General features: G+C 51.2%; 1 protein-coding gene across 1 annotated transcript in view; it reads left to right on the forward strand.

Moving 5' to 3' along the window:
• The window catches only part of HNRNPUL1 (heterogeneous nuclear ribonucleoprotein U like 1), a 40,762-nt gene extending 16,696 nt beyond the window's left edge, over positions 1 to 24,066 (forward strand). Inside the window, exons 5-15 of the mRNA XM_060257576.1 lie at positions 90 to 229; positions 3,484 to 3,583; positions 6,742 to 6,854; positions 8,019 to 8,285; positions 10,379 to 10,501; positions 11,796 to 11,924; positions 17,399 to 17,567; positions 19,109 to 19,462; positions 20,926 to 21,170; positions 22,034 to 22,213; positions 23,125 to 24,066. Of these exons, the coding sequence (XP_060113559.1) occupies positions 90 to 229; positions 3,484 to 3,583; positions 6,742 to 6,854; positions 8,019 to 8,285; positions 10,379 to 10,501; positions 11,796 to 11,924; positions 17,399 to 17,567; positions 19,109 to 19,462; positions 20,926 to 21,170; positions 22,034 to 22,213; positions 23,125 to 23,241 (1,937 nt within the window). The 3' untranslated portion in view covers positions 23,242 to 24,066. The remainder of the gene's footprint in view (positions 1 to 89; positions 230 to 3,483; positions 3,584 to 6,741; positions 6,855 to 8,018; positions 8,286 to 10,378; positions 10,502 to 11,795; positions 11,925 to 17,398; positions 17,568 to 19,108; positions 19,463 to 20,925; positions 21,171 to 22,033; positions 22,214 to 23,124) is intronic.
• Positions 24,067 to 24,766: the final 700 nt, after the last annotated feature.

Raw genomic sequence — 24,766 nt, forward strand, 5'->3', positions numbered from 1 at the left:
ATTGTGGTATTTCAGGCGTCTCTGCCACAAACCCTCTTTGACTTTTTCAGCCCCTCTTTTTTGCTTCTTTTCTTTTTTCTCCCTTCCAGACAATTGCGATCTGCATTTCAAAGTTGCCCGGGACCGATACAGCGGCTACCCTCTGACTATCGAGGGGTTTGCTTTCCTGTGGTCGGGGGCACGAGCCACGTATGGGGTATGGCGAGGGAGGGTCTGTTTCGAGATGAAGGTAAGGAAACGCGCTTCTCGGCTCGAGGGCTGTGGCGGGTGGCAGCGTAAGATGAATTGTTCTCTGATAGCCTGGGCCAAGAAGACAGATTTGTTAGCCTGCGATGTTGGCGGCGGAGACACGTTTGCGGCAATAACAAAGGGGGCTCCCGGGTTGAGGGCTGCTCCTCGCTTCTCTCATGAATTATTTATAGAAATTTTATAGAAACACACGCACATGTGTTTGTAAGAGCCCCATGGTATAGAGTGGTAAAGCTACAGTCCGAGCTCTCTGCGCACGACATGGCTGAGAGGTGATATGATCATCATCTTGAAGGGCTGTCATCTAGAGGAGGGTGTGGAATTGTTTTCTGTGACCCCAGAAGGTAGGACCAGAACCAACGGGTTGAAATTAAATCAGACGAGTTTCCAGCTCAACATTAGGAAGAACTCCCTGAGCCTTTGAGCGGTTCCTCAGTGGAACAGGCTTCCTCGGGAGGTCGTGGGCTCTCCTTCCTTGGAGGTTTTTAAACAGAGGCCAGATGGCCATCTGGCAGAGATGAAGATCCTGTGAATTTGGGGTAGGTGAAACCCACAAATACCTACCCCAAATTCACAGGATCTTCATCTCTGTCAGATGGCCATCTGGCCTCTCTTTGTGGGTTTCCTGCATTGTGCAGGGGGTTGGACTAGATGACCCTGGAGGTCCCTTCCCTTCAAACTCTGATTCTATGACCTGAGTTTGATCCTGGTGGAAGCTGGATTCAGGTAGCTGGCTCAAGGTTGACTCAGCCTTCCCTCCTGAGGTCGATAAAATGAGTACCCACCTTGCTGGGGAGGGGGAAGTGTAGATGACTGGGGAAGGCAATGGCAAACCGTCCCATAAAAAGTCTGCCATGAAAACGTCGTGATGCGATGTCACCCCAGAATGGTGCCTTGTGGTGCAGAGTAGTAAGCTGCAGTATTGCAGTCTAAGCTCTCTACTCATGACCTGAGTTCAATCCCGGCAGAAGCTGGATTCAGGTAGCCGACTCAAGGTTGACTCAACCTTCCATCCTTCCGAGGTCGGCAAATTGAGGACCCAGCTTGCTGGGGGGAAAGTGTAGAGGACTGGGGAAGGCAATGGCAAACCACCCCGTAAGAAGTCTGCCGTGAAAATGTCGTGATGCGATGTCACCCCAGAGTAGTGTCAGGTAGCAAAGAGTGGTGCTTGTGCAGGAGACTACCTTTACCTTTTTAATATATATATTTGCAATGTGGTTTTGGAAGAGAGTTTTACAGATACTGTGGATTGCCAGAAAGACAAATCAGCGGGTTCTAGATCACATCAAGCCTGGACTCTCTCTAGAACTTAAAATGACTGAACTGAGGCTATTGTACTTTGGTCCCATTATGAGGAAAAAGGTCAAGGTCGTCCCCTGTGCAAGCACCAGTCGTTTCCGACTCTGGGGTGACGTTGCTTTCACAACGTTTTCACGGCAGACTTTTTTAACAGGGGTAGTTTGCTATCGCCTTCCCCAGTCATCTACGCTTTCCCCCCAGCAAGCTGGGGATTCATTTTACCGACCTCGGAAGGATGGAAGGCTGAGTCAACCTGGAGCCGGCTACCTGAACCAGCTTCCGCTGGGATCGAACTCAGGTCGTGAGCAGAGGGCTCCGACTGCAGGACTGCAGCTTTACCACTCTGCGCCACGGGGCTCTTATTATTACTAGGAGAAGACGAAAGATCCGGAAAAAGGGAAGGCCCAACATGAGCTGCATTGACTCCGTCAAGCTAGATCAAGATGGGTTTGTTTGTAGCCATAGAAAAGAGCAAAAGTCCAGCAGCACCTTCAAGACTAACAAAATGTGTACCTTATGTGAAGAAGTGAGCTGGGACTCACAGAAGGTCATACATTTTGTCCCCACATTTTGTTGGCCTTTAACAGGGGTGGACAAGCTTGCTTGACATAAGAACTACATAGAATAAATGTAAGATAGTTTGAGAGAAGGAAGGGAAGCAAATAGGTGGGGAAGAGAGATGGGAATGAAACAACTTTAAATGCATTCTCCGAGCTGCTGGCTGGATTGGTCTGGAGAAGTGATTTAAAGAGAGAAATGCCTTCTCTCTTTAAATCAGAAAGAGAGCCAGTTTGGTGTAGGGGTTAAGTGCGCGGACTCTTATCTGGGAGAACCGGGTTTGATTCCCCGCTCCTCCACTTGCAGCTGCTGGAATGGCCTTGGGTCAGCCATTAGCTCTCGTAGGAGTTGTCCTTCAAAGGGCAGACTCCTATCTGGGAGAACTGGGTTTGATTCCCCACTCCTCCACTTGCACCTGCTGGAATGGCCTTGGGTCAGCCATAGCTCTCGTAGGAGTTGTCCTTGAAAGGGCAGCTGCAGTGAGAGCCCTCTCAACCCCACCCAGTTTGGTGTAGTAGTTAAGTGTGTGGACTCTTATCTGGGAGAACTGGGTTTGATTCTGCACTCCTACACTTGCAGCTGCTGGAATGGCCTTGGGTCAGCCATAGCTCTGGCAGAGGTTGTCCTTGAAAGGGCAGCTGCTGTGAGAGTCCTCTCCAGCCCCACCCACCTCGCAGGGTGTCTGTTGAGGGGGATGAAGGTAAAGGAGATTGTGAGCCGCTCTGAGACTCTTCGGAGTGGAGGGCGGGATATAAATCCAATATCATCTTCTTCTCCAAGCTGGCTGACGGGGCTGTGGGACTTCGAGAGCCACACGATATGTGTGAAAGAGTCGTATGTGGCTCCCGAGCCAAAGTTTGGCCATTCCTGGCCTTTAAGGCGCTACTGGCCTCTGACTCCACCCACAAAGCCGGAGCCCTCTGTTTGCGAGACCTGAACGAGGCTGTTAATGTTAGGGTGCTTGGGGAGTCATTCATTCTTAGGGTAGCCATAGGTCCTGTAACGGCTTTAGGGCCCTTAATGAACACGGACTCTTTATTTTGCCGTTCTGTCAGCTGGAATTGCTTCAGTGCCCTGTTAAGCAGCACAGCCTTGACACGGCTGGATCGGTGTTCAAACCTCACTGTCCGTGCTCACAGACCTCTTACCGAAACATCGTCCCTTTTGGAGCGTTCCTGAAACGTGTTAGTCTGCATCGCCCATCTTTCAAGAGCTTGGAGGGGCGTTGCCTTTAAGCGTGACCTACGCAGCTATCGTTAAAGGCGTCCCAAGACAGCTTTGCTTCATTGCATCTCTTAGCAATCCGTTCTTGTCATTGGAAATGAGCTTAATTTCACAGTGAGCTTAGTTCCTCAACATCTGCCCTTTCTGCCTTAGATAAACGAGGAGATCTCGGTCAAGCACCTTCCTCCCACCGAACCGGATCCTCACGTCGTGCGGATTGGCTGGTCCCTGGATTCCTGCAGCACTCAGTTAGGTAAGACTCAGACTGCGCCTGTTTTTACTCTTGGGTCCCACTTTCCTTATATGTACTGGGGTTCCATCATGAAGTGAAACAAGCTGGAGTTTAAAAACTCAGTTTGGTGTTGTGGTTAACTGTGCGGACTCTTATCTGGGAGAACCGGATTTGATTCTCCACTCCTCCACTTGCAGCTGCTGGAATGGCCTTGGGTCAGCCAGAGCTCTCTTATCTGGAAGAACTCGGTTTGATTCCCCATTCCTCCACTTGCAGCTGCTGGAATGGCCTTGGGTCAGCCATAGCTCTGGCAGAGGTTGTCCTTGAAAGGGCAGACTCTTATCTGGGAGAACCGGGTTTGATTCCCCACTCCTCCACTTGCAGCTGCTGGAATGGCCTTGGGTCAGCCATAGCTCTGGCAGAGGTTGCCCTTGAAAGGGCAGAATCTTATCTGGGAGAACCGGATTTGATTCTCCACTCCTCTCCTTGCAGCTGCTGGACTGGCCTTGGGGGGTCAGCCATAGCTCTCGCAGAGGTTGTCCTTGAAAGGGCAGACTCTTATCTGGGAGAACCGAGTTTGATTCCCCACTCCTCCACTTGCAGCTGCTGGAATGGCCTTGGGTCAGCCATAGCTCTGGCAGAGGTTGTCCTTGAAAGGGCAGACTCTTATCTGGGAGAACCGGGTTTGATTCCCCCCTCCTCCACTTGCAGCTGCTGGAATGGCCTTGGGGTCAGCCATAGCTCTGGCAGAGGTTGTCCTTGAAAGGGCAGACTCTTATCTGGGAGAACCGGGTTTGATTCCCCACTCCTCCACTTGCACCTGCTGGATTGGCCTTGGGTCAGCTGCAGCTCTCACAGAGGTTGTCCTTGAAAGGGCAGACTCTTATCTGGGAGAACTGAGTTTCATTCCCCACTCCTCCACCTGCAGCTGCTAGAATGGCCTTGGGGTCAGCCATAGCTCTGGCACAGGTTGTCCTTGAAAGGGCAGACTCTTATCTGGGAGAACTGAGTTTCATTCCCCACTCTTCCACCTGCACCTGCTGGAATGGCCTTGGGGTCAGCCATAACTCTCGCAGAGCTGTCCTTGAAAGGGCAGCTTCTGGAAGAGCTCTCTCAGCCCCGCCCACCTCACAGGGCGTCTGTTGTGGGGTGGGGAAGGTAAAGGAGATTGTAAGATGTTCTGAGATTCAGAGTGAAGGGCGGGATATAATTCTTCCTCTTCTTTCTGAGTACTTAAAAAAAACAGTGTGGGGGGCCATCTTAGAGCATTCTTCCTTTCCCTGAGCAGGGAAGGCTTCCTGACAAAGTGTCTGCAGGTGCGATTGGATGTCCCTATAACATCTCACTGCAGGCTGTTGCTTCTGAAATAGAGGATCTCTGTTAGGAAGCCGACCAGCTTTGGAGGAGAGCTGCATTGCCAGGTCACTCTGAGCCACAGGAAGGAGCTCAGGAGTCCCGAGGCATGCGGGAAAACAGGACTGCGGATTTAACTGAAAAGGGTTCTCGGAAAATGCTCCAGAACCGGGGTGGCCAAACCCGCTTAACATAAGAGCCGCGTAGAATAAACGTCAGATGTTTGAGATCCGCAAGACGTGAACGTCAGACGTTTGGGAGCTGCAAGACAGGAATAACGGGCGGTGAGAAAGGCGGAAGGAAAGCAAATAGATGGGAGGGTGGGGAGAAGGAAAGAAAGCAGCTTTAACTTTGAATGCGTTCTGCAAGCCAGCAGCTGGCTTGGCTTGGAGAAGTGATTTAAAGAGACAAGTGCCTTCTCCAGGCTGACCAACGGGGTGGAGGAGGGGCTTTGAGAGCCCCATAATGTGTGTGAAAGAGCCACATGTGGCTCCCAGACCACTGTTTGGCCACCCCTGCTCCAGAAGTTAGAGAAAGTTGATTTCAGCTTAAAGGAGAAAACTTTTGAGAGTTGTGGTTAGGACTTCCCAAGGGTTCCCTTCGACCAGTCCTCGTGGTGCTGAGATTCCCAGCAGGCCCCTGATACCAGAGCGATCTCATTGGCTCCCGGTCTGCTCTCAGGGCCAGTTCATGTTGTTGGCTTGACCTTTAAAACCCTCCTTGGCTTGCTGAGTCTCTCTCGAAGCTGTGGAGCCTTGTAAGCAAAAAGTCTTCTTTGTGAGCTGCTGACATTAAAGTTGTGAGCGACTGCATAAATTACTTTGCTCTGGGGCCATTCTTCCTGAGCGAAGACAAAAATGTGCGAGCCAGAGGCTAAAAAGCTGTGAACTAGCTCACACTAACTCAGCTTAGAGGGTTACTGCTTGAGACCAGGGTATCGGAAGGGCTGTCTGCTCCCATACGCTCCTTGCAGGGAGAGGCCCTTTTGGCTGCCTTGTCAAAGAAGCTTGCTTGGTGGATACACAAGAGAGGGCCTTTTTGGTGGCAGCACCATGATTATGAAACAAGCGTGGCCTCCAGTCTTTAGGAGACTGAACACAGTTTTATTTAAGACCTCATCTGATTAATTGAGTAGCAGTCCTAAACTGTTTTTAGATGCATTTTATGTTTTATGCACATTATCTGTATTCTAAGCTAGGGGTGTCAAACATGCGGCCCAGAGGCTGAATCGGGCCCCCAGATGGCTCTTATCAGGCCCCTGAGCAAGGGGGAAAGGCAGAGTTTGTTTTTCCAGGCTCTCTCAATCACACAGCAGAGGTACTGAGCCAAGCCTCTCTTCCTTCCCCCTCCTGGTCCCCTGGGGAAGGAATGAATGAGCCAGAGCTTCCTTTGCCCAGTTCCTTGGATCCCATGGGAGAGATATAAAGAAAGCACCTTTAAGACCAACGAATGCTAACGTTTTAAGCATGTTTTAAGGGTTTGGGTTTTTTTAAAAAAAAAACCCCTTTAATTGTGTTTGTCTGTGTCCTTTATAAAGTTGATATCTCTGCTACCTAATCTTAAATAGATACACACATGGCCTGGCTCGACATGGCCCAGCCCAACGAGGTCTCATTTATATCAGATCCGGCCCTCATAACATATGAGCTTGACAGCCCTGTTCTAAGCGGCCTTGAGGTTCACATGGGAAATGGTAGCTAACGTCTTTAAATAGTTTTCTGTAAAAAAAATAAATAAATACACAGGGACTCTGCACAGTGGCAGCCTCTTCTGTCCTCCGCACGACGCCACGTACGAGTCTCCAACGCCTTCTTTTGTCTGCTTAGGTGAGGAGCTTTACTCCTACGGCTACGGAGGCACTGGGAAGAAATCCACCAACTGCAAGTTTGAAAACTACGGCGATACCTTCACTGAGAATGACGTCATCACCTGCCTCGTGGTGAGCCTCGTTCGCGGCTTGTTTTGGTAGCGACAGCGTGTTCTCTTGGGCGGAGGTGTGGGATTCTCAGATGTGAAGTATTCCGAAAGGCCGCCTGTTGGGAAGGGGGATTCTCAAGTGTGAGGAATTAGGAGGCTGTTTGTTAGGAAGTCTTGTTGAGGCCAGAGTGGTGGGTGTAGGGGCCGGGGGGGGGGAAGGTTCTTTAATGTCTCTGTGATGGGAGGCAGTAGAACAAAGTTTTGAGTCCAGTGGCCCCTCTAAGACCAACACAGTTTCAATTCTGGGCCTAAGCTTTTGTGTGCACGTCCGCTTCTTCAGACACAGATGCCCAGCAGTGGAATTCTAGCAGGAGCCGCTTTGCATATTAGGCCACACCCACCCTCGATGTAACCAATCCTCCAAGAGCTTACCAAAAAGAGCCTTGTAAACTCTTGGAGGATTAGCTACACCAGTGGTGTGTGGCTTAATATGCTGTCACGCAGCCAGGCCTAGCAGGGCCTTCTACTGGCTGCCACCACTCTGGAGGGCCCAGAGCACCCAACCACCCTTGTTTTCCTTATTAAGAGAAATACCTCTTAACTGTGACCAAGGAGATGTGAGGACCCCAGGAGTATAACAACAACCATTTATTTACAGCGCTCAAATAATAAGTAGGTAAAACAGAGAAATATATATAGAGTAAAGGTTGGTGCAAATAAACGAAAAGCCCTGACGCGTTTATCTATACCGTCCCTACTCTAATAACTAACACTCACCCCCTTGGGTCAGGGATCTTTCCCCTGCTGCAAGCTCCTAGGCTACAGCCTGCCTCCAGCTCAGCGTTCCAGGAAAAGAACACCCCCTGCCTGGGCTTGGCCCTTTTATGTTCTGCTCTCAGGCCCCACCTTTCTCTGGCCTGGTTTCCCTCCAAAACCTTGCCACCCAATCAGAGGAACAGAAGGGGTTCTGGGAAATGTGGGCTCTTTTGTAACTAGGCATGCTTCTCTGGAGCCTGCAGACCTCACTAGGCCCAGGATCATGACAGGGGGTGTGGCCTAACATCCAAAGGATTTCCTGCTAGAGTTCCACCCCTGCAGATGCCAATCCGCCGCATGCTGTCCGAGCTGTCATTTTTGTCATCTGACCTTCCTTACCTCCAGCTGCTGACTTCTCCCCCACCTTTAGGACTTTGAGTGCGGCGACGACATCGAAATGTCCTTCATGAAGAATGGAAAGTGGCTGGGGGTGGCATACCGGGTGCGGAAAGACGTCTTGGGCGGCCATGCCCTGTTCCCTCACGTCTTGGTGAAGAACTGTGCCATCGAGTTCAACTTTGGCCAGAGGGAGGACACCTTCTTCCCCGTTCCGCCTGGCTTCACCTTCATCCAGCATCTTCCCCTCTCGGAGCGAGTCCGGGGGACAGTCGGACCAAAGAACAAAGGAGAATGTGAAGTAGGTGTCTGAGGAGGAGGGGAGGCCTGGGTAAATAACAGTGGTCCTTCCCATCCTCAGGTGCTAGATAACGGGTGTCAGGCCCCTGAGTAACTGGCTGTCTGCTGCTTTCTTCTCCCTTTCTCTTGCTTCCTTCTGCATCACAGCTTTTTTTGCCAGGCTCTCCCAATTGCACAGGAGCTACAGAGCAAAACCTCTCTTCCCTCCATTGACTGAGGCTCCTCCTTTGGGAGGGAGGGACAGAGTGAGAGCTTGCTTTGCTAGGCTTTCTCAGTTGCACAGCAGAGCTGTGTCTTCCCTCCATCGGCTGAGGCTTCTCCCCCTCCTTGTCCCCTGCAATGAGGTGCTTTTAAGTGCTATGAGTGTGTCTCCAGACCAGGTTCACCCAGCACATTTCCTTTGTAGACTGGAGATTTTGAACTTGAACTTCCCAGATAGTAGGCTGCTAAAGGTAAACGTAAAGGTAGTCCCCTGTGCAAGCACCAGTCATTTCCAACTCTGGGGTGATGTTGCTTTCACGACGTTTTCACGGCAGACTTTTTACGGGGTGGTTTGCCATTGCCCCATGGCACAGAGTGTTAAAGCTGCAGTACTGCAGTCCTAAGCTCTGCTCATGACCTGAGTTCGATCCCTGGCGGAAGCTGGGTTTTCAGGTAGCTGGATCAAGGTTGACTCAGCCTTCCATTCTTCCGAGGTCGGTAAAATGAGTACCCAGCTTGCTGGGGGAAAGTGTAAATGACTGGGGAAGGCAATGGCAAACCACCCCATAAAAAAAGTCTGCCATATAAATGTTGTGAAACCCACTTCACCCCAGAGTCGGAAATGACTGGTGCTTGCACAGGGGACCTTTCCTTTCCTTGCTATTGCCTTCCCCAGTCATCTACACTTTCCCCCCAGCAAGCTGGGTACTCATTTTACCGACCTCGGAAGGATGCAAGGCTGAGTCAACCTCGAGCCGACTACCTGAACCCAGCTTCCGCCAGGATCAAACTCAGGTTATGAGCAGGGAGCTCAAACTGCAGTACTGCAGCTTTACCACTCTGCGCTTCTATTCTTGTGCTGTGGTTATTTCTCTGGGGAAGACTATAGTATTGTAGACAAACACATAGCAATTTATGTACCAAAGCTCACGATGCCCAGCCATTTCATATTTTCCTCTGGGTCTTAGGCTCAAAGCATTGACCATGAGATTTGTGTAATGAATGTCAGTAAATCAAAAGCAGGTTTGCAGCTTTACAGATGCGCACCTGAACAGCAGATTGAAGATCGCAACAGCACAGACATTGTCTCCAGATTTTGTTGCAGTAATTCAGAACAAGATGTGTCAGTTATCAGAGACTATTAAAATATTGCAAGAGTGCTAATGTTTTAAGCATGTGTTATTTAAAGTTTTTTTTAAAAAAAAAACCCTCTTTAATTGGGCTTATTTGTGTGTTTTATAAAGTTTCTATCTCTGCTACCTGGCATTACATTTTATGACACACGTGGCCCGGTCTGACAAAGTCCCATTTATGTCAGATCTGGCCTCAAAACAAATGAGTGTTACCCCTGCGCTAGGTGGGCCTTGGTGTCTTCATTTTCCCATTTCTAGAATGGGAAGGAACCTGTATCTGCTTGACAGCCAGTTTGGTGTAGTGGTTAAGCATGCAGACTCTTATCTGGGAGAACGGGGTTTGATTCCCCACTCCTCCACTTGCAGCTGCTGGCATGGCCTTGGGTCAGCCATAGCTCTTGTAGGAGTTGTCCTTGAAAGGGCAGCTGCTGTGAGAGCCCTCTTAGCCCCACCCACCTCACAGGGTGTCCATTGTGGAGGGAGAAGATATAGGAGATTGTGAGCTGCTCTGAGTCCCTGATTCAGAGAGAAGAGCGGGATATAAATCTGCAATTCTGCTTTTCTTGAGTGTTCTGACAGTCAGCAACATCCGGCATGGAGGGAAGAAGCGCTCCCTTGGGGAGGGGCTGGATTCTCTCCCTTTTAGTTCCATTACTTGCTCTGGCTTGCGGTTCGTGCCACGAGAATCCTGCATGATAGGCTGGCTCAGGAGCATCTTTCTGTGATCTTAACTTGCCTGTTTCCTGGGTGCGCCTTTCAGATCCTGATGATGGTGGGGCTCCCTGCCGCCGGGAAGACCACGTGGGCCATTAAGCACGCGGCAGCCAATCCGGGCAAGAAGTACAACATCCTGGGAACAAACGCCATCATGGACAAAATGAGGGTAACGTTTCTCTCACATGCCCCAGCACCCTCATCACCCACTCAGCTCCTCATGGATGAACTGCTGAACTAATTCTCTTTTCAAGCCTGTAATGTTTTTGCTCTGTTCTGTTCTGAGAGCAGGGGTGGCCAGACTATGGCTCGGGAGCCACATGTGGCTCTTTTGCACATATTGTGTGGCTCTTGAAGCCTCCACCACCCTATTGGTCAGCTTGGAAAAGGCATTTCTCTCTTTAAATCACTTCTCCAAGTCAAGCCAGCCAGCAGCTTGCAGAATGCATTTAAAGTTAAAGTTGTTTTATTTCTACCTCTCCCTCCACCATCTATTTTCCTTCCTTCCTTCCTTCCTTCCTTCCTTCCTTCCTTCCTTCCTTCCTTCCTTCCTTCCTTCCTTCCTTCCTTCCTTCCTTCCTTCCTTCCTTCCTTCCTTCCTTCCTTCCTTCCTTCCTTCCTTCCTTCCTTCCTTCCTTCCTTCCTCCCTCCCTCCCTCCCCCCCTCCCTCCCTCCCTCCCTCCCTCCCTCCCTCCCTCCCTCCCTCCAGCACAGGGTCCCCTCTTAGTTCCACAGCTCTTGTAGGAGCTGTGTGTACTACCTTTGGTGTCAAGGCAAAGAGATATGCATAATGATACAAATGGTGGTCAATTATTTGTATGGCGCATGTGCGTTTCTTTCTCCCATTGGTGCCAACAATAATTCCCTAACCTTTCCCTGTGCTGGTCTTATGGAGACTGTTATTCCCAGCCGGTCTCATGTTACAGCACAACCTTGCTAGAATGGTTGTGTTGTAAAGTGCATGCATATATATTTTATCTTTCTGAGCAAAGGAAGTATAAAGAGTTTTCATAAAGATGTGTGTAATATTTATGTCTCGCGGCTCTCAAACATCTGACGTTTATTCTGTGGGCCTCTTGCTTTGAGCAAGTTTGGCCACTCCTGCTCTAAATAATACAGCTGTTTTCTCTTAAACGCTGTATTTAGAAGCATAGTGGTTTTGGTAAAGTTCATAAACACAATGGTTTTGGAAGGCTACACAGGCGTCATGGTTTCAGACAGGTAAAGTTCTTAGATCTAGCTAAAAAGGCTTGTTCTCTCTTGTCACTTAGGCTAATAACTTCCACACAGTGCACAGATTTTTGTCACACCGCTTTTCATCCACTGAAGCTGCCCCTCCACAGATATACACTGAACTCAGTCTCCATAAACCAGTCAGCTCTGCGTTCTAGAATACAGCTCCCATCTGATCCCTAAGGCTTAGCGCTCTCAGCTCCCTTAACGATGCCTGCCTTGCATCTCAGGTAATGGGACTTCGACGCCAGCGCAACTACGCTGGCCGCTGGGACGTCCTCATCCAGCAAGCCACGCAGTGCCTGAACCGCCTGATCCAGATTGCGGCCCGGAAGAAACGTAACTACATCCTCGATCAGGTACTGAGCCCTTTCATGCCGTGGGGCCCACCCCTCAGGGGCTTCCTTCCACACAGCGTGATGCTTTCAAAGAGCTCCAAGGCAAATTAGTTTTTTGCTGATTGTCCAGGCTGTGTGAGCATGTGTGTCTTAACATCTGGACAAAAGGTGCACTCTTATCTTCCTCTTTTCCCTCCGAAATGCATAACGCAATTAATGTTGTAGGTAGTTGTAGATTCAGGTGATTCACCGTGTTCGTCTGAGGCAGTAGAACAAGGCCGGAGTCCAGTGGCATCTTTAAGACCAGTTTGGTGTAGTGGTTAAGTGTGCGGACTCTTATCTGGGAGAACCGGGTTTGATTCCCCACTCCTCCACTTGCACCTGCTGGAATGGCCTTGGGTCAGCCATCGCTCTGGCAGAGGTTGTCCTTGAAAGGGCAGCTGCTGTGAGAGCCCTCTCCAGCCCCACCCACCTCACAGGGTGTCTGTTGTGGGGGAGGAAGGAAAAGGAGATTGTGAGCCACTCTGAGACTCTTCGGAGTGGAGGGCGGGATATAAATCCAATATTTTCTGCCTTCTTCTAAGTCCAACAGAGTTTCATTTTAGGTATAAACTTTCATGTGCATTCACAGTATCTGATGAAGTGTAAAAGGAAAAGGTAGTCCCCTGTGGCGCAGAGTGGTAAAGTTGCAGTACTGCAGTTCTAAGCTCTACTCATGACCTGAGTTCGATCCCGGCAGAAGCTGGGTTCAGGTAGCCAGTTTCAGGTTGACTCAGCCTTCCATCTTTCCGAGGTCGGTCAAATGAGTCCCCAGCTTGCTGTGGGGAGAGTGTAGATGATTGGGGAAGGCAAGGGCAAACCACCTCGTAAAAAGCCTGCCATGAAAACGTCGTGAAAGCAACGTCACCCCAGAGTCGGAGATGACTGGTGCTTGCACAGGGGACTACCTTGACCTTTTTAGCCCCCTGGGCAAGCACCAGTCGTTTCTGACTCTGGGGTGACGTCGCATCACAACGTTTTTATGAGGTGGTTTGCCATTGCCTTTCCCAACAATCTACATTTCCCCCCCCCGCAGCAAGCTGACTATTCATTTGACCGACCTCGGAAGGATGGAAGGCTGAGTCAACCTCGAGCTGGCTACCTCAGCCCAGCTTCTGCCGGGATCAAACTCAGGTCGTGAGCAGAGCTTTGGACTGCAGTACTGCAGCTTTACCGCACTGCGCCACGGGGCTCCTCTGCTAAAGCGTGCCTGCACAAAGAAGCTTATGCCCAGAATTAAACCTTGTGGGTCTTAAAGGAGCCACTTGACTCATACTTTGTAGTGATTTGTAGTACTTTGGTACAAGGTGGCAAGATGGGTGTTAAAAACATAGGTGCGAGTGAGTTGCCTTGCAGCTAAACTGCAGCATGGTGCAGTGGTTAAGAGCAGCGGACTCTAATCTGGAGAACTGGGTTCGATTCTCCACTCCTCCACATGCAGCCAGCTGGGTGGCCTCGGGCCAGTCACAGGTTCTCTCAGTACTGTTCTCTCAAGAGCAGTTCTCTCAGAGCTCTCTCGCCCCGCCTACCTCACAGGCAGTGTCCCCTCTAAGCTGAGTTAGCGTGAGCCAGCTCACAGATTTTTAGCCTCCGGCTCACACGTTTTTGTCTTAGCTCAGGAAGGATGACCCCCAAAGCACACCGATTGATGCAGTCGCTCACACCTTTAATGCCAGGAGCTCACAAAGTAGACTTTTCGCTCACAAGACTCTGCAGCTTAGAGGGAACACTGCTCACAGGGTGTCTGTTGTGGGGGGAGGAAGGGAAGGAGATTGTAGGCGGCTCTGAAACTCCCAAGTGAAAGGCTGGGTATAAATCCTCCTCCTCCTTTTGTCGTCTTCTCGTGGTTTTCATGCCTGAGGTTATAAGCTGAGGCGAGGCCTAGAATACCATAGGGAAGCCTCCGGGTAATGGTAAGGATTCCAGCATCAAGAACCACTCAGCTGCCTTGTTTTGGAGACTGTGCCTAAAGAAGGCCAGATTAAGGTTAGGCCGAGTGTACACTCAAGCACCAGCCGTGCAAACTGAGAAAGTCCTGTTGCTTTTTTTCAGACTTTCCAAGTTATCGTTTGGTCATTGTAGGGCAGCGTTTCCCAACCTTTTTGGCACCAGGGACCGGTTTCACGGAAGACACTTTCCCCACGGACCGGAGAGGTGGGGCGGCGCTGGGTTTTTTGCTGCCCCCCCAGCCCCCGTCCCTGACCCCCCCCCCCATTGGGGGTCTTTAAATGGTGGAGGGGCAGACTGGGGCTTCTTCTGCCACCTCCTTGTGAGGCAACAAGGAAAAAACAGGGATGGGGAGAAAGACTAAACAACCAGAAAATACCAAATATCTCCCTTGTATAATGAAAACAATGTGCTGAATATCTCCAACGCATAAATAATACACAAAACGCTAGTATTACTTATGAGAAAAATTCAAAATACGCACACTGTTGCCATTAAATACAATCCAGAATAACATAAACCAAACCACCAAGTTCCGTCACAGTTCCATGCTTCCAAGGAATACGTAAAGACTTATACAACACTCAAAGGTGATAAAATATATATTCTCCCAACTGTGCATAAAGTACGTTCTCGACGGAGTTTCGATCCTTACGTTTCCCGTTTCGATTACTATCCTTGTCAAGGGATGCGCGTGTGAATAGCTAAAAGCCTTTCCTCTGAGGCTCTCTAAACCATAATGTCAGCTTCAGAAATATTTATTTTAACATCGCTTATCTCTGGAGCCTTACGGCCTCTGGAATATTCACGACTCAGCGGTACATGCTTTATGCTGGGCCAGAAGCCTGGAACTGTAGTGGAACTTGGTGGTTTGCTTTGTGTTATTCTGGACTGTATTTATTGGCAGCAGTGTGTGTCTTTTGGATTTTTCTCATAAGTGATGCTAGTGTTTTGTGTACCTCCTTGTGAGGCGGCAGAAGCGGCTGATCTGCCTCCCACCCCCTGGGAAGCCGGGCTCGGAGGAGAACGCGGGCCAGTCTGCGACCTGGGAAGCCGAGAGCACCAGGCCTGTGTGGTCCGGTTGCTAACAGGCCGCGGACTGGTACTGGTCCATGGCCCCGGGGTTGGAGACCCCTGTTGTAGGGTACAGGATGCTAGAAGAAACGAACCCTTTGGCTTGGTACCAGCAGGGGTGGTTCTTCATCAGAAATCAGGCCTGGGAAAAGTCACAAGGCCTCAGTAAGAGCATAAGAGAAGCCATGTTGGATCAGGCTAATGGCCCATCCAGTCCAACGCTCTGTCAAACAGTGGCCAAAAAAAAACAAAAAACCAGGTGCCATCAGGAGGTCCATCAGTGGGGCCAGGACACTAGAAGCTCTCCCACTGTTGCCCCCCCCCAAAGCACCACGAATACAGAACATCACTTGCCCCAGACGGAGTTGCACTGTACATAGCCACTCAAGGGTCTCTACTATGTAGAAGAACACAAGAGAAACCATGTTGGATCAGGCTAATGGCCCATCCAGTCCAGCACTCTGTGTCACATAAGAACATAAGAGAAGCCCTGTTGGATCAGGCCAATGGCCCATCCAGTCCAGCACTCTGTGTCACACAGTGGGCAAAAAAAACAGGTGCTGTCAGGAGGGCCATCAGTGGGGTCAGGACACTAGAAGCCCTCCCACTGTTGCCCACCCCCCCCCAAAAGCAGCAAGAATACAGAGCATCCCTGCCCCAGACAGAGAGTTCCAACAATACGCTGTGGCTAATGACCACTGATGGACCTCTGCTCCAGATGCTTATCCAATTCCCTCTTGAAGCCGCCTATGCTTGTAGCCGCCACCACCTCCTGTGGCAGTGAATTGCACGTGTTAATCAGCCTTTGGGTGAAGAAGTGCTTCCTTTTATCCATTCTAACCTGACTGCTCAGCAATTTCATGGAGTGCCCACGAGTTCTTGTATTATGAGAAGGGAGAAAAGTGCTTCTTTCCTTCCCTTCCCTATCGCCTGCATAATCTTGTAAACCTCTATCATGTCACCCCTCAGTAGAGGTTTCTCCAAGCTAAAGAGCCCCAAGCGCTTCAACCTTTCTTCATGGGGAAAGCGTTCCAACCCTTGAGTCATTCTAGTTGCCCTTTTCTGAGCTTTTTTCAATGGTATAATATCTTTGTACGCAGTATACCACGGTGACTCCGGTGAACACACAAAACTGCCCTTTACTTAATCTGATTCGTGGTCCACTGAAGTCAGTGTTGTCTACTCAGACTGGCAGCAGCTTCCCAGGGTCTTTCTCATCACCTCCCACCACCTAGTCCCATTCATTGAAGGCACCAGGGATTGAACCTGGGGTCTTCTGCGGGCCAAGCAGACGCTCTGCCACTGAGCCGCAGCCCCTCCCAGGGTGCTGGGTTGGCTGCTGAGGCTTAAATAGCATACCAAGTAAACAAAACAGATTCCTACATTCAAGCCACCTGAAGCCATTTTTTGTCAGCGTCCTCTTCGAATTGCAAACTTGCTTTCTTCATTCTGAACAAAGAGAACTTGTTTTCCCAGGAAGCCTCATTTGAATTGCAAAAGGCTACAGCTTGCCTGGGGTGCCTGTTGTCTGTTTGTCCCTTTGAAAGGGGTCCTTGAGGTGGAGAGCCTTAAAAGGAGCACTGGCGTTCAGGGATTGGCGCCAAGCCACTTGAGGGCACTTTGAACCTGCTGAAGGGGGTGCAGCCTTCCATGTCAAAAGGATGAAAGCCAGTTGGGTGTAGTAGTGAAGTGCAGGGACTCTTTACCTGGGAGAACCGGGTTTGATTCCCCCACTTCTCCACTTGCACCTGCTGGAACGGCCTTGGGTCAGCCATAGCTCTAGCAGGGGTTGTCCTTGAAAGGGCAGCTGCTGTGAGAGCCCTCTCCAGCCCCACCCACCTCACAGAGTGTCTGTTGTGGGGGAGGAAGGTAAAGGAGATTGTAGGCCCCTCTGAGGCTCTGTCCTTGAAAGGGCAGCTTCTGGGAGAGCCCTCTCAGCCCCACCCACCTCACCGGGTGTCTGTTGTGAGGGAGGAAGGTAAAGGAGATTGTAGGCTGCTCTGAGACTCTTTCCTTGAAAGGGCAGCTTCTAGGAGAGCTCTCTCAGCCCCACCCATCTCACAGGGCGTCTGTTGTGGGGAAGGAAGGTAAAGGAAATTGTAGGCCGCTCTGAGACTCTGTCCTTGAAAGGGCAGTTTCTGGAAGAGCTCTCTAGCCCCACCCGTCTCACAGGGTGTCTGTTGTGAGAGGAGAAGATACAGGAGATTGTAAACCGCTCTGAGTCTCTGATTCAGAGCGAAGGGCGGGGTATAAATCTGCAGTCTTCTTCTTCATGTACATCTGCACAGGTGGAGGGAGCCAACAAGTCTGGTGTCCTTGCTTCACCTGGGCTGCCTTGCTCCGTTTAAATAAAAAAATTAATAAAAACAGCTGCCGGACTGCCAAGTAACAACCAGTTTTTCTGCCTCTTTTTTTTTTTTGTCCCCCACCCCCAGACCAATGTTTACGGCTCTGCCCAGAGACGAAAAATGCGCCCCTTTGAAGGTTTCCAGCGCAAGGCCATTGTTATTTGTCCCACGGACGACGATTTAAACGACCGAACAATAAAGCGCACTGACGAGGAAGGGAAGGACGTGCCCGATCACGCGGTGTTAGAAATGAAAGGTAGGATTCTGGAAGGACGGGTGGGGGTCTCTCTCTCTCTCTCACACACACACGCGCGCGACACCTTTTAGGTGATAATTCACACCCTATTGTGATCTTTGGTGTAGTGGTTAAGTGGGCGGACTCTTATCTGGGAGAACCGGGTTTGATTCCCCACTCTTCCACTTGCAGCTGCTGGAATGGCCTTCGGTCAGCCATAGCTCTGGCAGGAGTTGTCCTTGAAAGGGCAGACTCTTATCTGGGAGAACTGGGTTTGATTCCCCCGTCCTTGACTTGCAGCTGCTGGAATGGTCTTGGGTCAGCCATAGCTCTGGCAGGAGTTGTCCTTGAAAGGGCAGACTCTTATCTGGGAAAACTGGGTTTGATTCCCCCCTCCTTGACTTGCAGCTGCTGGAATGGTCTTGGGTCAGCCATAGCTCTGGCAGGAGTTGTCCTTGAAAGGGCAGACTCTTATCTGGGAAAACTGGGTTTGATTCCCCCCTCCTTGACTTGCAGCTGCTGGAATGGTCTTGGGTCAGCCATAGCTCTGGCAGGAGTTGTCCTTGAAAGGGCAGACTCTTATCCGGGAAAACTGGGTTTGATTCCCCCCTCCTTGACTTGCAGCTGCTGGAATGGCCTTCGGTCAGCCATAGCTCTGGCAGGAGTTGTCCTTGAAAGGGCAGACTCTTATCTGGGAAAACTGGGTTTGATTCCCCCCTCCTTGACTTGCAGCTGCTGGAATGGCCTTCGGTCAGCCATAGCTCTGGCAGGAGTTGTCCTTGAAAGGGCAGACTCTTATCTGGGAGAACTGGGTTTGATTCCCCCCTCCTTGACTTGCAGCTGCTGGAATGGCCTTGGGTCAGCCATAGCTCTGGCAGACTCTTATCTGGGAGAACCAGGTCTGATTCCCCACTCCTCCACTTCCAGCTGCTGGAATGGTCTTGGATCAGTCATAGCTCTGGCAGAGGTTGTCCTTGAAAGGGCAGACTCTCATCTGGGAGAACCGGGTTTGATTCCTCACTCCACTGCTTGCAGCTGCTGGAATGGCCTTGGGTCAGCCATAGCTCTTGCAGGAGTTGTGCTTGAAATGGCAGCTGCTGTGGGGGCTCTCTCAGCCCCACAGGGTGTCTGTTGTGGGGGAGGAAGGGAAAGGAGATTGTAAGCCACTCTGATGTGGAGCACAGGCGGGATATAAATCCAGTATCAGTCGGGGTTGATTTCCCTCATGGCTGGCTGATTGGACCTTGTTGCAGTCCAAGGGACTCTCAAGATTCTTCTTCAGCAGCACAGCTCAAAAGCATGCATTCTTCTGCAACAGGAGACACCCACCCCAAACAGTGGCTTGGCAGGATGGGAGCACGTAACCAACCTTGTGTATCTGCGTCAGCCCTGGCGGCTGATAGTGCACCTCTCCGCGACCTTCCCCCTTTTTCCCGGCCTTCTCTTGCTTTTTTTCCCTTTCCGGAGCCCTGGAACAAAATCACACTTCCTTTGTGGGGTTTTTTGCCCCATGTACAGCTGATGGGCATCTCTCTCTCTCTCTGTGCCCCCTCTTTCCCCAGCCAACTTCGCACTGCCCGAAGCAGGCGACTTCCTGGACTCGGTGGTCTACATCGAACTGCAGCGGGACGAAGCGGAGAAGCTGGTGAGGCAGTACAACGAGGAAGGCAAGAAGGCCGGCCCCCCGCCTGAGAAGCGCTTCGACAATCGGGGCGGCGGAGGCGGCTTCCGTGGCCGGGGCGGCGGCGGCGGTGGCGGCGGAGGCTTCCAGCGCTTCGACAACCGGGGCCCGGCGGGAGGAAACCGGGGTGGCTTCCAGAACCGTGGTGGTGGAGGCGGCGGCAGCGGAGGTGGAAGCAACGCTGGGGGTGGAGGATTCAGAGGAGGAGGAGGCGGTGGCGGCAGCGGTGGCAGAGGTGGTGGCGGCAACAGCGGCGGTGGAGGAGGAGGAGGAGGTAAGCCTTCCCAAAGGGAATCTGTTGGCCTTGGCTTGCCTGTGGCCTGCATTCATGGGGAGAGACAGTTGAGGTTGAATCTGTCAACAGCAGGGGAAGCCAGGAAAAGGAATTTTGGCTTTGGTTCTCACACAAAGATGAGAGAGGTGGACAGGACGATGCATGGGATAGAGAAGGGAGAGAAAGAAGCCCTTTTCTTCTTCCTCACAACACGAGAACTCGTGGGCACTCCCATGAAATGGCTGAGCAGTCGGGTTAGAACGGATAAAAGGAAGTCCTTCTTCACCCAAAGGGTGCTTAACGTGTGGAATTCACTGCCATAAGAGGTGGTGGCGGCTGCAAGCATAGACGGCTTCAAGAGGGGATTGGATAAGCATATGGAACAGAGATCCATCAGTGGCTATTAGCCACAGCGTATTGTTGGAACTCTCTGTCTGGGGCAAGTGATGCTCTGTATTCTTGGTGCTTGGGAGGGGCAACAGTGGGAGGGCTTCTATTGTCCTGGCCCCACTGGTGGACCTCCTGATGGCACTTGGGATTTTTTGGCCACTATGTGACACAGAGTTTTGAACTGGATGGGTCATTGGCCTGACCCAACAGGGCTTCTCTTATGTTCTTCTATAGATCAGAGGTCCATGAGTGGCTATTAGCCACAAGGTACAGATGGAATTCTCTGTCTGGGGCAGTGATGCTCTGTATTCTTGGTGCTTTGGGGGGGGGGGGAACAGTGGGAGGGTTTCTGGTGCCCTGGACCCATAGGTGGACCTCCCGATGGCACTTGGGTTTTTTGGGTACTGTGTGACACAGAGTGTTGGACTGGAGGGGCCATTGGCCTGGTCCAACATGGCTTCTCTTCTGTTCTTATGTGACACAGAGTGTTGGACTGGAGGGGCCATTGGCCTGATCCAACATGGCTTCTCTTATGTTCTTATGTGACACAAGAGTGTTGACTGGAGGGGCCATTGGCCTGATCCAACAGGGCTTCTCTTCTGTTCTTATGTGACACAGAGTGTTGGACTGGAGGGGCCATTGGCCTGGTCCAACATGGCTTCTCTTCTGTTCTTATGTGACACAGAGTGTTGGACTGGAGGGGCCATTGGCCTGATCCAACATGGCTTCTCTTATGTTCTTATGTGACACAAGAGTGTTGACTGGAGGGGCCATTGGCCTGATCCAACATGGCTTCTCTTATGTTCTTATGTGACACAAGAGTGTTGACTGGAGGGGCCATTGGCCAACATGGCTTCTCTTAACGGACCTGCTCTGAGAGTTCAGAGTGGAGTTGAAGGGATGAAAATGGAAACAGGCGGGGAAATGCTTGGGCAGGGGGAGGTGCAGAAACCGAAGGCCAGCGCATAACTTGGTAGCATTTGAAAGGCGGCTTCCATTTTCACACTCCCCCAACTGTGGCTTCTTCGACTCAGGCTTCAACAGGGGTGACGGCTACAGCCAGAACCGCTGGGGAAGCGGGAACCGTGACAGCAACAGCAGCAACAGCGTCAACAGCCGGGGCAACTACAACCGCAACAACCAGCAGCCGAGCAACTACAGCCCATCTCGGACCCAGAACACCTACAAGAGCAACAGCAGCGCTCCTGCCCCTCCCGCCCCTCCCGCCCCTGCCCCTCCCACTAATGCCCCTCCCACTTCTTACAATCCAGGGCAACAGGTTGGTGCTTTCGGGGGAAGATGAAAGAGGTCTTCACTTGACTCCTCCTCACTGCCAGTTTGGTGTAGTGGTGAAGAGTGCGAACTCTTATCTGGGAGAACCGGAGGAGAGGTCTATCAGTGGCTGTTAGTCACAGAATGTTGTTGGAATTCTGTCTGGAGCAGCGATGCTCTGTATTTTTGGGGTTTGGGGGGAGAGGCACAGTGGGAGGGCTAGCCCCATTGGTGGACCTCCTGATGGCACCTGGGCTTTTTGGCCACTGTGTGACACAAAGTGTTGGACTGGATGGGCCACTGGCCTGATCCAACAGGGCTTCTCTTCTGTTCTTATGTGACACAAAGTGTTGGACTGGATGGGCCACTGGCCTGATCCAACATGACTTCTCTTATGTTCTTATGTCTGGGGCAGTGATGCTTTGTATTCTTGGTGCTTGAGGGGGGGGCACAGTGGGACGGCTTCCAGTATCCTTGTCGCACTGGTGGACCTCCTGATGATACCTGTTTTTTTGGCCACTGTGTGACACAGAGTGTTGGACTGGAGGGGCCATTGGCCTGATCCAACAGGGCTTCTCTTATGTTCTTATGTGACACAGAGTGCTGGACTGGATGGGCCACTGGCCTGATCCAACATGGCCTCTCTTATGTTCTTATGTGACACAGAGTGCTGGACTGGAGGGGCCATTGGCCTGATCCAACAGGGCTTCTCTTATGTTCCTGGGCCTCCTGGTTCCCAAGCAGTCCCTGCCCTAGAGGCGTTCATAGGACATACCCAGCTTCTCCCTCTTTTCTCTCTTTTTTAAAAAAAATTAATGTAAAGAAATAATCCAGGGCTGCAATTCACGTGTCTTCCTTCCCTCCCCGCAGCAGAGCTACACCCAGCCCTACAACCCGCCGTCCAGCTACAACCAAGGCAACTACGCTCCGAGCTACAACTACGGGAGTTACAGCGGTTACAGCCAAAGCTACACTCAGCCGCCGCCCCCTCCTCCTCCCCCTCCGGCTCAGCCGACCTACAGTCAGCCCAACTACAGCCAGTACCAACAGGTGAGGTGGGCTGGAAGGGGCCGGGGTGGATCCAAGAGGGGGCTGCTTTGAGGAAGGCCAGCGGCTCAGCGGGGAGGGACATCGTTGCCTGCTTGCTGGGGTGGATTGTTTGCGGCAGGCCACGAGGACGCAGGATCAGGTCGTTTTCCTTCGTGTTCCTCAGCAGTCGGGTGTTGGGCCGAGAAGGGTTGGCTTCAGATCTCAGCTGTAAAATATGTTGGGCGATAGACAAGTATCATCATGTTGATGTTCTTGGGAGCCACGGTTACGACTTTGCTATGAGCTGCTCAGAGGGAGATCCTGGAACGGGGGGCCAAACTGTGGCTCGGGAGCCACATGTGGCTCTTTCACACATAACGTGGGGCCGGTTTGGTGTAGTGGTGAAGCCAGTTTGGTGTCGTGGGGAAGTGTGCGGACTCTTATCTGGCTCTTTCCTTCCTTCCCCAGGGGATGGGGGGGGAGCCTCAGCCAATAGAAGAGAGGCTTGGCTCAGTAGCTCTGCTGTGCAATTGAGAGAGCCTGGCAAAGTAAGCTTTCCCTCTCCCCCTTATCTCCAAGGGAGGAGCCTCAGCCAATGGAGAAAATAGAGGTTTTGCTCTGTAGCCCCTGTGCAGTTGAGCAAGCCTTGCAAAGCAAGCTGAGATGCAGAAGGAAGCAAGAGAGGGGGAGAAGGAAGCAGATGACAGCCAGTTGCTCGGGGGCCTGATAGGAGTCCTAAGGGGGCCTGATTCGGCCCCTGAACTGCACGTTTGACACCCCTGATTTAGAGGTTCCCTGAGCTCCCCTCTGTAAGTTCCTGCCCCAAACGAGGCCTGTATACGCGTGTGTTGGTGAACGGGGGGTGGGGGGAGCATTGAGACTCACTGGCCGATGCTCACATCCGCAATTCTGCATCTCTTGTTCCCCCACAGTACGCCCAGCAGTGGAACCAGTACTATCAAAACCAGAACCAGTGGCCCCCGTACTACGGCAGCTACGACTACGGGAGCTACACGGGCACCCAGCAGGGAGGTTCAAGCACCCAGTGAGGGCCATCGAGTAGAGCGGCTGGCTGCGTCGGATGTGGCATTTCAGACTGTCCGGGGACCCCGGAGGGAAGTCCTTTTCTTGCCCTTGTCTCCTCTCTGTAGCTCTCGAGGGTAGCTGTGTTCTGACCCGTACAGCTGAAGGCATGCTTCCTTCCCTTCGTCCCATCCCCAATGAGGAAGTGACATTTCTTTCTTTCTCCTTGATGAAGACAGTCCCCCCCCCTGCCCTCGCCCCCAGTAACCCTTTTTACAATTTCTCTCAATTTACGAGAAGCTAGAATTCCAAGCCCTCCTGTTCTTAGGCCGAGGCCTGCCCTGGCATAGAGGCGTCTTCAGTAGCCGGGGTTCCGCCTCTTGCAGTTTGTCCCCTCCCTCTTTCCATCCTGCCTCACCAGACTCTGCTAGCGACCATCAATTCTAGGCACTTTTGGAAACTTTTCTCCACCGTTTGGTGTCCCAACTTGTCTTTGAGATGTTTTTATCTGTCTTTTTTTCTGCAAATAACAAACGGGGGAGGGCGACGAGATGGTTGTCTTAATGGTAATTACAACTTTCTTTCTTTCTTTTTAGATTTTTCTGTAACTTTTTACTGTGGGTTAGCAGCTGTTCATAGTTTCTCCGAGGTAACAAGTTCCTTTTTTTTCTTTGGCTCAATTCAGGAGGAGAGGAAAAAAAAAAAAAACAGGGAAGGGAGATCATCTTAAATGTGTAACTTTTTATACAACGTCTAAGTTTCTGTATCTTTGCACATGCTTTGTGTTGAGTTGAATTGTAACGGCTTTTTGTATTTGGAGAACAAAAAAGAGTGAATATTGAACTTTAAAACTGGTTTGGCGTTCGTCCTTTTCTCATTTCTGCAAAAAAACCCATGTCTTGGTCCAGAGGGCCTCATAGAACCATAGAGTTGGAACGGACTGCACAGGCCATCTGGTCCAGCCCAAAACATCCCAGACAATCGCTCATCCATCCACTGCTTGAAGACTGCCTGGGAGGGGGAGTTCACCACCTCCCTAGGAGCCAGTCCTTAGAGTTGAGGCCAGTGGAGATATACTTGGTAACGGGTTGAGGGATTGGGATCCTGAGTAGGGGAGTGGTAACAGCAAGAGGGGGGGAAACTGAAGGCCAGAAGAATGGGCATTTCTCTTCCCCTTCATTTCCAAATGGATTCACATTGATCTGTTCATGTTTGTTCCTTTCCTGCACAACTGCTGTAAAGGTTACATAAGAGTTGCCTTTCTGTAACGAATTCCTTTTTGGACAGGAATATATGGGTACTCTACTTTCTGCACGGGATGGAGAAAGTCGAGAAAGAAGTCCTCTTCTCCCTTTCTCACAATACAAGAACTCGTGGGCATTCCATGAAATTGCTGAGCAGTCGGGTTAAAACGGATAAACGGAAGTCCTTCTTCAACCAAAGGGGGGTTAACACGTGGAATTCACTGCCACAGGAGGTGGTGGCGGCTACAAGCATGGCCAGCTTCAAGAGGGGATTGGATAAAAATATGGAGCAGAGGTCCATCAGTCC

This window comes from Heteronotia binoei, chromosome 17 (assembly GCF_032191835.1).
Source record: "Heteronotia binoei isolate CCM8104 ecotype False Entrance Well chromosome 17, APGP_CSIRO_Hbin_v1, whole genome shotgun sequence".
Lineage (NCBI taxonomy): Eukaryota > Metazoa > Chordata > Lepidosauria > Squamata > Gekkonidae > Heteronotia > Heteronotia binoei.